Below are 14806 nucleotides of genomic sequence, written 5' to 3'. Positions count from 1 at the left end.
TCAACTCTTTCTTTTTGTAATATTGGGTGCATTTAGTAATGTTTTTATTCAAAAATTGTTTTAGGGAACGAAATAGAAAAAGCTATTTATGTTCCTGACAACAATTTTTTAACAAAAGAATACATTTGGTAACTGTACAAAATTTATGTTCCCGAAATAAAAAAGAATGTAAACACGTTTGATAAACTTGTATAATTTTTTTGTTTTTTTAAATTTTTTAATATTTTTTCTTTTTCTTTTTTCTTTTTCTTTTATTTTTTTTCTTTTCTGGCGGCATATAAACACGTTTGATAAACTTGTATAATTTTTTTTTTCTTTTAATTTTTTAATATTTTTTTCTTTTTTTCTTTTTTTTTATTATTTTTTTCTTGGCGGCGGCATATAAACACGTTTGATAAACTTGTATAATTTTTTTTGTTTCTTTTAATTTTTTAATATTTTAATATTTTTTCTTTTTCTTTTTCTTTTTTCTTTTTCTTTTTCTTTTTCTTTTGGCAAATCGCCGCCGATAGGGGTTGGGCAACGTTCGGCGAGCCTCTCCGATGGCTTGGCGAGATCGCCGCTGGCCAGGCGAGCCTTGCCCTCGCCTAGGCAACGCAAGGTCGACCACGCCCTAGCCTAGCTAGGCCCGACCTCACGTTGGCTAGGGAGGCCAACCTCGCCCAAATCTAGTGAGGCCAAGCCTCATCAGGGGCCGGTGACTCCGGCAAGGTCGAGGGCCAATGAAAAAAGAAAAAAGAAAAAAGAAAAAAAATGAACAAGAAAAAGAAATAAATTGTGTTTTTGTTTTTTTGTTTCTTCAAAAAGTGTTCCCCGGAATAAAAAATAAGTTTTTTTTTTTTTTTTTTTGTTTCTTTTCAAATTTATTCCCGGGAACAAAAGTGTAAACAAATGCGTTTCTGTCCTTTTTTTTGTTCCCCGGAACAAAAGAAGAAAAATTATGTACCGGGAAAAAAAAAAACAAACAAACAAACAGGCCCATAGTATGCATCTCCATCAAATTCACCACACAACACCACATGCCGTAAGACAAAATGTGCGAAAGAGCTGCTCGCACGGGCAGCCCAACCGCAGTCGCGATTCAATGGCTGTACGCAGGAGGAACAGACGGGGACTCAGATTGTCGCAAACACGCACCAACTCGTGCACCCGCTTTCGTTAAGCAGTAACTACAGTTTGTCCGGCCAAAAAGAGCCATCACATTACAAGCTCACAACCAGGGAGTCCTTGCCAGTTGAAATTTCTCATAACCACTTACAAGACTAAGGTACTGTGAGAAAAGAATGACGACGTTCTATATGATGGTTATAAATGATATTACAAATGAAATGATACACATGATAAATTTTGCCAGAAAGAAAGAACTTTATCGCAAACCGAATGTGCGCCGATTCTTGCTATGATTGATTGGTCGACCACAGCCCCTGAAGACAAAAATGTACAGGCTCCCCGATTCTTCTAGCGTTCCTGTTTCTTGATTTGTCTGATTTACACTCCGGATGACGATGTCCGGTTTATTCTCTGTGCGCCCAATTTTGGAGCGGCGGGTTTAGCTCCTCGGATTCTACTGGACGATAAAGGCTTGGCGGTGGTGGTAGGCAGGGGAGCGGCTATGGCAGCCCATGGATCGTCATCTGCTGTTACGGCAGGTTTTACAGTCATAGGTTTCGAGGCGCTCTTTGGAACCGGTGCCGCTATGGATCCCCACAAATCATCATCTTCATCTTTGGTGACTTTCACTGCACTCTTTGGCCTCAAACTCGTCGCTGAGAATCAAAAGGAAAATACTTAAGCCTGCCGGATGTATTGGCAGCAAATAGCATTAATCAAAATCAAAATGTAAAAGAGTTATTAATTGCGGTAAAATCTCAATACTAACGACAATCCTTCGATGTTAAAGCACCAAAAGATGATTACCACCACGACCTCTTAACTTGAATACACTGTAACTGGCCCTCACATATAGATATTCATGTGATTCAGAACCAATTATCCAGAACAGCAACTCAATCTATAATATTCTAGTTACTATTGAAGATCGCATACTCACTGGACATTACAGATACTGGAAACAAATATAATGATTTGAAATGAATTTTTCAAGCAGAAGATAGCATTTTGGACTAAAAAACTGTCTAATGGTTCAGTCGTCAAGTGACAGATCATCGGTAGGTCTTTTACAGTCAATGCACTCTCACAGCAAACTATGAGCATTCATCACCATCAACATCAAGCAAAATATATTCATATTACCTGGTGGCTTGGAGTGTGAAACAGGTTGCGACACTGGTCTTTTCTGAGCTGCTTGGATGTTAGCAAGAACAGGAGATGGCTTAGGCTCTTCAAGGGGTTCAATATCATCCCAACCATCCTTGTCACTTTCATGCTCTTCATGAATTCCATTCTCCACTTCTCCCCAACCATCGGTTGATGTCGGTGACACAGGTACGGGCTGATCAGACAAGTCTGTGCTAGAACTAGCATGAACCATTGTGGTACTTGGAGTGTCCACCCCTGAAACTATCCAAGAAACCAATCAACATAACATGCATATTATATTAAATATAGTCACAGTGATGTACATATCAATTATTTTATCCTAGGTTTATATCGACAGTCCATAATGTAGGAAGAAACATCTTGTGGAGTAAAGCCATGCACTGTGACTCTAAAGAGAATTTATGATCCCTCTGGGCTTAGTCTCGCTATTGATTTTTCAAAAACCCCTTCCCTTTAGAGAAAACACTGCAGCAGCTGCATATAGTAAGACCGCAAGAAAGTCAATCCTAGCACAAACCATTCATGCACAACGGTGTTGGTAATAAAATTTACCATTACCAAAGCCAGCTCAAGCTTTATGAAAACAAATTATAACTAGACTCCACTAAAGGCTTCTGGGGAACACATTCAGAGAATATCAGTGAATGAACAGCAGCCATACCAAAGCTGGGAGTGGAAGCTGAAGAAGTAAGAGTAGTGCTGGAGTTTGCAGTTGCAACAGGTGCTTGTTCTGAAGGTTTTCCTTTGAGAGTCAAGGAGCTCATTGCCCATCTGCATAATATTGCAACCTTAGGTCAATAAAAATTCATGAAAAAACACCATATAAAAGAGGATAAAATCCTGACTCAAAATACTCCTCTACAATTGCAAGAGAAACAACCACTATGTTGACCTGTGGCTGCCAAGTTCTGGCATAGACAGAGTACTTCTCTAATCATATTGATCTACAATGCTCTCAGATTCCCTATCTCAACAGCCCTAAAACCCGAAAATTACAAGGAGAATGCATCCTTTGACTACCACCATTTTCAGTGCTTTGAAAGGAGTAACTGAGAAAACACAGAATTGCTTTCTGTGTTTTCCAGCTAAAGGGAACAGTCAATCACCAGCAGTGTTGTTGAAATCCTATGATTTCAAATCGATTTCACCCACAAAACAATTCATTCTGCAACTAGAAGTGGAGATGCATCTGAATTGCAAATGAATCTTATGATCCGTATACCATTCACTATGATTAGGTACGATTCACTACAATTCAGTCAAGACTTCTATATTTGTGATTGTTGGCCCTGAAAGTTATGACATCAAGCTTTAAACACGAATCATAGCATGGATGTTTTCAAATCACAGTTTTACTGATAGAGGCATTATTTCCTTGAATATCTTACATAGGTAGTCTGAGTTCATCTGGCATGATCAGGTGCTATTTCTTCAAAATGATCTGTTCAATATTTTTCTATAATTTCACAAATAATAGCTAGGCTTCAATAAGATATCCTTCTATTTATTTATTCTAATATTCTACTGAATCTTATCATTCACAATTCAATCGGATTCACAATTCAAAAAATGAGGTTTAAATTCCCTATTCGGATTCACAATTCAAAATATGAGGTTTAAATTCCCTATTTGAATCCCAATTAACAACATTGATCACTAGTTCTTCCAGGAGGCACCTCATCTGCATATGACGAACTTGCAGATAAGCAGTGACAATAATTGTCATTTTTTGCAGTTGTGAATTTTGTTGTTGAAGATGTATGGGCTTTGAAACTGCCAAATCCAACTGTTGACTGGTTGCAGTGAAAAATTAATTTCAGACTGTTGAAATGATAATAAACTGCTTGTTTCCATTTATATCTACAGACATCTGTTTCCTAGATTGCTGCTGGGATTATTTTTGCTTTTTCTGCATGGTATGATGTGCAAGGCATAAATACTAATATGCATCACAAAGAATGAACTTTTTCCATCAAAGTGACAGAGAGAGCCTCCAAGCCGTTTCATTTTACTTTCCAACCACAATAATTTGCCATGTAAGCACAATGCACTGCTAAAGAAGAATGAACTCACCCAAGTAAACCTGCATTTCCAAGGTCCAAAGAAGTTCCAGTGCTCATGCCAGTGGTATCCCCAGAACTTGTCTGCTGAAAAAGAACAAGGAACAGAAGATTTTATTACTAACTGATGAAAAAACTAAACATTGTCGATGAATTAGAGTATCTTAAATAAGTGAAATCATAGCTCAGAAAAAGACGAGTACTGGTAAAGATCTAAAGTGATATAATTAGCACTTCCAAGTATTATACATAAAGAGAAAAATGAAAACTAGAGGGGGATAAAAGAATAGGGTACCTCATTCGAACAAAGTCATCAAAAGTGCATTCATTCCATCAGATCAGACCAGCAGGACTATCTGATGGATGCGTGCTTTTGTGTGTGTGCGTGTGTGTGTGTGAGAGAGAGAGAGACAGAGAGAGATCATGAGCAAAGACAAACTACCCATGCTCCTTCTGACTACTGTGTTGGTGCAAATGATAAAATAACTCACCTCCAAGCTTTCTGATTGATTGAATTAAAACTAAGATACAGTTTTGGTTAGTGGTTGAAGAAAGAGACGGAAAAGAGATACCTTCTCATAATATTGCTTCAATAACAGTAAAAACTGGTCAACTGCTTGAAATGCCTTTGATCGAACATCACTGTTGAGGAAAAAAAAAAGGAACTCAATCTTGAGATAGCAACAGTGTTAGAGTCATTTCCCTCCAAGATAGGAGGAGAGTACAAATCCCTGTACATTAGGTCTCGTAAGTATTTATTTATTATTATTATTTTTTTTTTTTTGAATATCACAAAAGCTCCACACTGATTTTGTCCCCAAAAATGAGAGGCCCAAAACCAGTACATGTGAATGTACAACATTAAAAAGGAGAAAAAAGTGATGGCTAGTCAAAGAGCAGGTAAACATCTAATCATGCGAGGGGATGATGCAGCGAAAAGAAAACACCTTACCTATCAGGATCAATGGTTAAAACAACAACATTTGGAAGAATCCTAGTTGCAATTTCAGTAGTGTCATAATACGAGCTTGTCGCGCATAAAGCCATGATTCCTGCCTCGACATAATTGTTTAATCAATTAGAAGAGTTGAAAAAAAACAACTACTTAGGGACAGTCTAATCAGAAAGAGAAAAAAATAGATTCAGCAAAAGAATAAAGGAAACATATGAACATAGAGTAAAAGAGTTTGCCTAGATGCACAAACGGAACAATAGTTTTCATTTTCCGTCAATGCTGGGAATGTTTAGCATCTTCAAAGCATGTTGTAACTTGTAAGTATACTACTCATTAAAATGTTGATTAAATCACAGAGGGACCTTACCTGCTCCTCTGGCAGGAGAGAAAGTATCGCGCAGTGCACGGACTGTAAACGCATTGATCAACACTCTTTTCCTTGTCTGCACCATATAAAAACAATATGTGGCATTCTCAAGCAATTTCACTGACACTAGAGAAGGATTAAGATGAGGTAATATGCTGAAAGAAGATATGGCAATCAAAAGACACAACAAAAGATGATGGAAATTGGGAAACTGACCCCTTCATTTAGATGGCTTGCAATGTTACCAAGTAATATCGTGGTGTTGGTTCTTATTGCTGGTTCTTCATCCACCTGCAAGCCTTACAAAAATGAAAAACACATACCAGAGCTCCCAGAAATTGCTTAATAGATGAGTGACTCCTAAAACAAGCACCACAAAGAAAAGACATAACCAATTTTCTGCAGTACCAAGCATATCTTAAAATGCACAGATCTTGCATTATCCACTGATCATGCACTGCCTAATGGAGGGAATTAATTTTTAGAGAAGGAATACGACTTCTGAAGTTCAATAAAAGATGATCGGAAAGACCCAGTAATCATACCTGTAACTTTGACAGGTACTTCAGTAAAGATGCTGAAATTGTTCGCTGAGAAAGCTGTAGTCAAAAAAAGAAAAATGTAATGAATCACTGTCTCCATTCATTGAATTTGGCTGTCATTAGATCTGCTGTATGTGACAGGGCTTCGAAAATCACAGCACTCGCCTTTTATGGGTTTGTGCACAGCATCTTAGAAGACAACTGAGAGATAAAACCTACCTTAGGAGCAAGAATGAGCATAGATTTCAGTGTCAATTCTCGCAGAAAGGCAGATGTATCAGAAAATCCAGTAGCCACATGAGGGTAAACCTAGTCAGCAAGATAGGAGCTTTAGAAATCCAAAATTGGACATGCAAAAATTACTCTTGATATACTTGGAGTATAGAAAGACATCAAGAATTTGGTAGTGGCAGCATACTTGCTCATCAACAATTTGAGCTGATAATGACTCTCCATACTGATCAATGTGCTGCAGGAGACCAACTCGAATAGCACGGTCATTGGACGCAAAAAGCTTCACAATTGTAGGCAGTACCTGAAATCAAACAAATTTAAAATCAGACAAAACAATATAGACAAAGACAGCGCTTCCATACATGTTCACATATAATAGATGCAATATCAAAACTCATATAAAAGAAACAGAATAAAAGGATGCAACTGATGGACTTAAAAGAATATAACCTTGGAACTGAATTCTTCAGTAGGGAGCCAGGAACCCATTTTTAACAATGCAGCCAATGCTGGGGCAGCAGCTGAACCAAATTCAAGGGCAGAAGCTAATAAAGGAAGTAACTGTAAAAGCAGGAAATAACATCAACACGCTGAGTTTAAGGAAAATAATTGTTGAGTGTACTATGTCTACAAGGAATTAATGACTGCACCTTCTTCAAAACGATTTGCCGAGGAAGCTGCTCAGCTAAATTTGGCAGCTTGCGGAAGAAGGTGTCTTTCTCAACACTATCCTTTAGATTGAGAATTTCCATGAAATGTATTGTATCCACCAGTTTATTTTGAAAATATTCTGCCATTCCATAAGCACCAACGTTAGTATTATGGCACACAGAAGAAAAGAATTCAGAGAAATAGTTGTCCTAGATCAACAACCCTTGCCATAAAAGGAAAAATGGCAGCACATAGAAAACACACAGAAACATGAGCAAGTGACTGCAAAGCCACTTTAAAGGAAACAGAAGGTCCTGCAATGAGCACCTTTCACATGCACACAAGTATACCTGAGAGCCAGAAATTCCACAAGACACTCATCTGCTCTTGCAATGAAATGAAATTGCACTTTACTTTCTTTAACCATTAACCAGATTGTCTATAGTCACTTCAATAAAAAACATTTTTTGTTATTTCCTGAAGAGACTTAACTAATGACCAAGAAACCATATACTGAATAGCAACTACCACCAGTTTATCCTCCATAATTAACATTCATCTGGTATATGGCTCTCTGACAACATCTGGAAATGAATCAAATGCTCTCCACTAATTCCCTGAAGAACTATAAATTTATAACTCAAATGGACATTAATCTATTCAAATTATTTTCCACATAAAAATTTTGCAATTTATACCTCCAACAATAAGGAGTAAATAATATCAAAAAGTAGTTAGACACTCAAGTTAGAAAACTGACCACTATTCTCTAAAAGCTTTGATGTATTCATCCTGCGAGAAGGCATGGAACTCAAGAGCCGCTGATAATCTGGAAGCAGAGACTGCAAGATGAGATGCAAGTGAAACAATAATCTTTCAAGAACCAAAACAAACCAAAATTATAAATCTCTGATGCAATGGAATTAGTATAAACCATTCATCCAGTGAACATGTCCAGACAGCGACCCTTATCAAACACTGTATCTACCTTTGGAATAGAAGCAGTGTTGCGCAACTCCTCTGTTCTGCTCAACTTCATGCCGGAGAAAAGTTCATATATGAGACAGCCTACCGATAAAAACAAACAAAATGGAATGAAATTCTAGAGTCCTGAGGCAAAAATACACCAAAAAAGGGGGAAAAGAACAAAGCATCTAGTGAGAAAGCAATAAAAGGCAGCTGAATCGACTAGCAGAAACTCAAAACAAAAGAATCTTGCATGAGCATATGTTTGTCATCTTTGATAAAGTGCAGAATCTCCATAGCATGTAATCACAACTCACGTTTTATGCATGAAGTGTGCAAGAGAATACAGACCATACATATAAAACACCTTTGGAAGTGCAAGTACGTGATGGCATTGAGAGGTCATTCAGATATCAACCCCTTTCTTCTTTTTCATTCTTTTTATTTCTGAGAATAATTTGAGAGAGAGAGAGAGAGGAGGGGAAGGTTCATTGGGTTGTCAAGGAACTTACCTAATCCCCATGAATCAATGGCCCATGGCGGAGATTTTCTGACGGCAGCCCAGTCAGACTTTACCAACTCCATTGGTTTGTATTGCGTTCCAACGAGCCATTCATATTGCTGAACAGACAGATTATAAGATTAACCTAGCTGCAACTTTGATCATTTATCATGCCATGAGAGAAGGCAAAATTACTGATGGTTAATCATAGTCCATCCATTGCCACTATAGAACAAATATTTTCATATAACAACACAACCTATGGAATTAATTAAACTTTTGCTCTCTGATGCTATTCATTATAAGGAGGACCAGAACAATTTAGAGTTAATTGTATGAACGAAAGAACAACTTCAGTAGAGTGTATAAACTACCGAATTACATTCAAATAGCAAGATACAAATGATGCGAGAAGCATGCTAATAAAGATGTCTTCTAAAAGCCCTCCATCACAAGCATTCATCCAAGACAGAGATAATATAAAAGTTTTTGCAAAGTTGACTTGTGAATAACAAGTCCAGCTATGTAAGCCATGATGATAAATATATGAATTGCTCAAATTGGTGAAGCATCATCTGTATCATGTACTTGTGAATATAGATAAATTCTGGAGCAAGACATGAATATGCTGCACCAATTTCTGTAAACCGCTAGCCCATTGAGTTAAAATGGCTAAATCAAGCAACAAGTAAGGATACTTGATAATGGATATTATAGCACATTTGAAAATCATGCAAGTCCACCTTAATTTTAAAATAAAAAAAAAGTAAGGGTAACTCAGCAGGAAACAAGTCATTGAACAATGAAAGAACAGGTTTGCTCGAATAAAATTCTCAATCAGCAATTCTTTTTCTTTTATGGGGAGGGGCTGTTAAATAAGGAGATTTTGTTAATGACAGATCACATATCCAAATCGAGATGGACAAATGCACAAGCACTTATCTAATCTTGGCAACGAAAACCATGGTTTCATTTTAGAGCCTGTAAGCCAAAAGGTCTGTACATCACCTCCAAAGTTAAAGGATAACAAATTATCAAGTAGACACTTACCAGCATAGGTCCAGATGCAGAAGGATTGTTCCCATCAAACTCAGATAGAACGTCAAACGCATGCAGCTTCCAGTCCAAAGTCTGAGTGACAACAACACTTGCCACACATACATTAGCATGAACCTGCACTTGCCAAAATTAGCCTCTACAGAATGGAGAAAAAATATCATGAGGTGATAGAAGGGACAGCAAACGAAGTTAAACTTCCGTTTTAATCAGATCAGGGAGGTGCCTCCCTTATACACTCTGATGTAGATGAGACTGAGTCTCTAACTACTACATTGGGTGTCATCCAAACCAAAATTTGAAAATATACAACAGAGAATTCTTCATAGCATCCATGTGACTTTCGTTAACAATCAGCAGCAACTTAGAGACTGAAGCCTAAAGATTTCCTTTTTTCTGTGTGGTCCTTCCTTAAGATCCAGCAAAAGACTTTCCCCATGATAACCCTTCTCTCCAAAGGTGAATTTGTATAGACAAGAACATCCACATCCATTTACCACAATATGGAGATATTTGACAATCTTAAAACCATATAAGCGTGAAGGAATGAGAAAATCTTTAAGCTGAGCAGCCTCACCAAAATCAAGTAGGAAGGATCTAATATTCAGAATTGTGTTGAACTGGAATTTCTTCTAATAATTTTAGCTTCTTTTTCCTGTTTTATGGCTTTTGTTTCCGTGTTAACTTCAGCAAACTGGGACAATATTTAACTTTTAATTTAGTCATATTAAAAAAATCAATCATGCTCAAAATGGAAACCAAATATCGTAAAGTGATATTTAGCCTAGTCACTCTGTCAGCAGCTGAATCATAGGACAAGAGGAAAGATTGACGATTCTAATAGTGACACCACACCATTTCCAGATATTGCTGTAACAGCAGCATGTCCCCTCTTCGAAACAGTAAATAGTGGTTCCTTCATCACTCACGAGGAAAAAAATTGAGGTTTGATACTCACAAGTTTACAATCATTATTGAGGAAGCTCACTGCTTTAGCAATTTGATTTAATCCCCATGCGTAGTACTCATCCCTGGCATTGGAAAAGAAAGTTATCGAATAATATACCTAAAACCTAGCAGAAGATTGTAAATACTATCGTTTTTATGCTCCACAGTTGCAAGCAGATTGTAGACAAGACAGTAAATATGACCAAAGTACAAATGAAAGAAGCAGAGTAAATTAAAAAACCAACAAACACCCAGGAAATTTAAAATTTCAATAGGCAAAAAGAGTAGTCATATGTGCAGTGGTATGTCATGGAGTTTGAAACTTCAATTGCAGTAACTTAAGCATCACTATTCCAGTGTTAATATAGGCTAAAAGATAATCCAGCGCAATAAAAAGGGCTACCAGTGCACACATTTCGCTCAAACATGAATATCAGAGCAAAGTAAGAATACCCTACCTCTGAGTACCTTCTAAACCCAATTCCTTTATCTTTTCAGACAAAGGCATCACAGGCTCTGTGACTATATAAATGGTAACCTTCACGGTGGCACCATCAGAAACTTCAGCTTCAGTACTATGAAGAAATGATAGTATATTCGGATGCCTCACCTGTAAAAATGCAATCCTTTGATAAATACAATCTTGCTATTGACCATCAAACTTGTCTCTGCATACTATGAAGGTGACGATACAGCTTCCGAAAGAAGCTTGGTGCGACTAAACCTCAAACTCTAATCATGCGTTATCAAGCACTACAGATTTACTCAGAAACTTCAATTCCTATATGACTTCTTGGTATAAATCTTTTTTTTTTTTTTCTTGTCAGAGTATACATCCAGTTAAAAGATAACAAACAGCTTACCGTTCGGAGACGTTTAACACCATTTCGACCGGCAGCAAGATGTCCATCCTGGGGATTGTTCCCCGAAAGGGAGAATATAGAAACTGGAGATCCATCATCCTGTATAAGCCAAAAGCAGTCCATAAGGAAAAACAATTACCAGAAGGACAATAGTCCGTCTATTCCTCCAAAAGTGGGAAAAACATCCCCAGATCACGGGATGCATCAACAAGCACTAGCATTATGTTCCACAAAACTAAAGGAAAGCATTGGTATGGCCAAAAAATTACGAATGCCAAAGGAATCAAACAATCGCAGCTTTACTCATATAGTGATGCAAAAGAACATCTCTGGAGTGTTCATGGAAGAGTGGACATAAGTACTTCAAAGTATATAGCCAAACAACCTACTCTCTCTCCACTCATTGACATTGATTTCACAACAAATTATACTTTCCAGAGCGAAACCCCGCTCCTCTAGAATTTCGGTTAATGCATTCGCATCGGACGGACCTAGCATCTCTGGCCTTCAAAGTGAGCACTCCCTGATCAAATTCACCGGCCAGTTTTCACTCCACGCCGTTCACTCGAATCAAGCCAGACTTTCCACAGCAAAAAAACACAACTATACGCGACCACATCCATCAGAGCCTCTCCAAAACATTCACCTATCACTCGCAAACGAGCACTCGCGCAACAATCTCACTCCGCCCAGATCGCGTCCCACCCCGCGCAAATCGCATCGGCAATCGCACCCGCCCGAGCACGCGGCATCAGCTCCACCAATCACAACTCGACACGAAGAAGGAGGGATAATAATACCTTGGAGGTGCCGCGGCAGTGAAGCCAGGAGCCCCAAGCGGAGGAGTAGGGCTCGCCGATGTTGTACGGGAGATCCTTGACCCCGGTGCCCGATCCACCGACGACTCCTTTCAAGAACTTCAACATTCTCTCTCTCTCTCTCTACCTTTCTCTCTCTATCTCTCTCTCTCTCTCTCTATCCTCTTCCCGATTCCGAGCTGCTGCTACTGGTATAATTCAGCGTGTGCCGCAGCTGGGGACAGAGGGGAGGGAGAGATCTGCGAACGAGGTGGCGCGATCCGCGAGCGGCGAGGAGAGAGAAGGAGAAGACGGAGGAGGAGGAGGAGAGAGGGATGATGGAATCGGGGGAAGGCAATAGAAACTGGGAATTTGATTAGCGCGATCCGGTGCTTCTCAGTCCCATCGGAGTTTCTGACTGCCCCCCCCAATCGAATCGGATCGGATCGGATCGGAACGCCTGTTCTTCGAATTATCAGTTTTAACTGGGAAACTCAAGGGGAAATTGGCCGATTCAGTTCTCAACTTTGAAATCGTGTCGATTTTTTTTCTGTTTATCGAACAAATTGTGTTAATTGAGTTATTAATATTTTAACATTTTATCAATTAAATTCATTTAATTAATCTTAATCGAAAATTACTTACATAAAGGTTAGCCATCCTATGCAACATCTTCTCTTTTCTTTTCTTTTTCTATTACTCTTCTTTTTTATTGAGTGCGGATGAGGGTCATTAGCCATAAGCTACGGCCAGCGACCCTCACCCAACATTGGGAAAGGGCGTCACAGCCCTTAGTGACTTTGGGCAAGGGTCGCCGATGGCTGGCGTGGGTGACACTAGCCTAGCAAAGGTCATCACTCACTTGCAACCTCGCTTGAGTAGAGTGAAGGCAATTCTCATCTAATCACGACTATTGACGGTGGTTGGCCATTTCCTAAGACTGGCCTCGGCCACTAACAAAAAGGAAAGAAAAAAATCAAAAAAAATATAAAAGTTATCAACATCAGCGCCGGTATGTCATTTAGGATGATTAACAATAATTGGACCACCATATCAATATTATTCGATCAAAATTAGTTGAATGGACTCAATTCGCAAAATGTGAAAAAGAACTTAAAATTCAATTGACGCAATTGAAAAATTTAGAAGTAAATTAACTAAAGTGCAATATATCTATAACTTTTTGAATAATTTTTCCATAAAACTTACGGTGGATTGCATCCCCCCTTAAGATTTTTGCCCTTCCTTTAAACTGCATCCCGACTTATCAGTTATTTTGCATTCCATGTCGTCGAGTCTTGGAGTTTCAAGCTGAATGTAGCAGTGTTTCCTTGGAGTTGGCTCAGGCTGTTTATCAATCGGAGCTCCGGTCATGCCTTTGTCATGTAATTAGCACATTTTACAGAGGGCGAATTCATCAAAACAATTAAAGCAATTAAATTAGCACATATAAAGAGAGGAATATAAAGTAATAGAGAAGTTAAGTTTATTTAAGAAAGATATATCATATTTTTCCAACTAGGTTCTAACTACCGACTTCTTGGTGGAACTTACACGCACTGTATCGATACTAGCTCCAAATTATTGAATTGGAAACCAAAATCTATATCTAAAGTCAGCTCGGTTCGATTCCTAGGTAGAACTAGGCCGATTGCACAGCACTTGTCCATCATCTAGATTTTGGCTAAAAAGGGTTACACTCTTAACAATTTTCAAAGTCTAGCCCATATTTTACAAATAATTAATAAAATAATGAAATTTTGTACTACTTGTCAATTATTACCTTCAAATTGTTTATGTTTAGAGTTAAAGAGAAAATAACTACAAAGTATTCATGGTGGCTCAATCTCAATAAAGGTTATATGATATATACTTATGGGAGGGAGTAATTACATAAGGGTACAAATATAAACATAATTACATAATACCCTATAATACATATAAATTACACATTAATACCCCTCTCAATCCAAAGTAGGTGTAAAAACTAGGAGATTGAATCTCAATAGCACATGAAGCATACGGGATAAAGATGTAGAGGGGAGTTGCGGAAGTCTATTGTAGGAGTGATCTGGTTGAGAGAGGAGCAAAGTTGGGAAATAGTGAGCACGCTCGGAGGGAAAGATAATGGAGGCAAAAAGAATTAGAAACAGGTTGAGTAGGTTGAGAGGAGGAGAGAGGCATATTAGGAGACTGGGCTAGAGAAGAATAAAGAGATGGATGAGGAGGTCCAGGATCACAGGAAGTAGAAGGAAGAATAGATTAATTGGAAGAAACAAAAGCGAAGGAATTGATATGGAACAATGGGTTACAAGACTAAAAATTGAAGGTTTTAGTGAAAAGGGAAAACTCTCCTCGTCAAAATGAACATGACAATTGATAAAAACATAATCACTTGACCGATCAAGGCAAGGATGACTTTTATGATTTGACATGTGCCCAAGAAATAATGTTCGTGAAATTCTAAACGCAAGTGCACGTATCGAACAAGTAATATAATGATGAGAAAAGTATCGTCCCACGAAAATCGATGATTAATAAACTAATTAAATACTAAAATAGATTAATTCTAAAATTTATCTAAC

General features: G+C 38.1%; 1 protein-coding gene across 4 annotated transcripts; it reads right to left on the bottom strand.

The window, feature by feature from the left end:
* Positions 1–1120: 1120 nt before the first annotated feature.
* Positions 1121–12692, bottom strand: LOC104420980 (probable inactive serine/threonine-protein kinase scy1). Of its 4 annotated transcripts, none has more exons than XM_010032772.3 (21): positions 12225–12692; positions 11425–11523; positions 11020–11171; positions 10572–10644; positions 9608–9730; positions 8568–8676; positions 8078–8157; positions 7850–7931; positions 7089–7228; positions 6889–6999; positions 6623–6739; positions 6424–6513; positions 6208–6261; positions 5879–5953; positions 5663–5738; positions 5293–5392; positions 4913–4982; positions 4354–4427; positions 2942–3051; positions 2254–2520; positions 1121–1766 (listed from the first exon to the last, which is right to left on the bottom strand). In XM_010032772.3, exons 1-21 carry the CDS (start codon positions 12348–12350, stop codon positions 1489–1491), a joined length of 2406 nt encoding a protein of 801 aa, XP_010031074.2. In that variant the 5' UTR covers positions 12351–12692; the 3' UTR covers positions 1121–1488. The 4 variants fall into 4 exon arrangements, with proteins under 4 accessions (XP_010031074.2, XP_018719669.2, XP_010031075.2 ...); XM_018864124.2 differs by having other exon boundaries at positions 4354–4424; XM_010032773.3 differs by having other exon boundaries at positions 2254–2514; positions 12225–12690.
* Between the last annotated feature and the right edge of the window lie 2114 nt (positions 12693–14806).

The sequence above is a fragment of the Eucalyptus grandis genome, chromosome 10 (assembly GCF_016545825.1).
Source record: "Eucalyptus grandis isolate ANBG69807.140 chromosome 10, ASM1654582v1, whole genome shotgun sequence".
Classification (NCBI taxonomy): domain Eukaryota; kingdom Viridiplantae; phylum Streptophyta; class Magnoliopsida; order Myrtales; family Myrtaceae; genus Eucalyptus; species Eucalyptus grandis.
Note: the sequence above shows the minus strand (reverse complement) of the source record. Positions and strands in the feature narration are given on the sequence as shown.

Bases quoted from the DNA above. Each gene is read 5' to 3' on its own strand.
- LOC104420980 (XM_010032772.3), bottom strand. From the start codon at position 12,350: ATGTTGAAGTTCTTGAAAGGAGTCGTCGGTGGATCGGGCACCGGGGTC. The intron at 7,000-7,088 runs GTGCAGTCATTA...CTGCTTTTACAG, and splicing joins GGCAAATCGTTTTGAAGAAG to TTACTTCCTTTATTAGCTTC. The intron at 3,052-4,353 runs GTGAGTTCATTC...AATATTATGCAG, and splicing joins GGAAATGCAGGTTTACTTGG to ATGGGCAATGAGCTCCTTGA.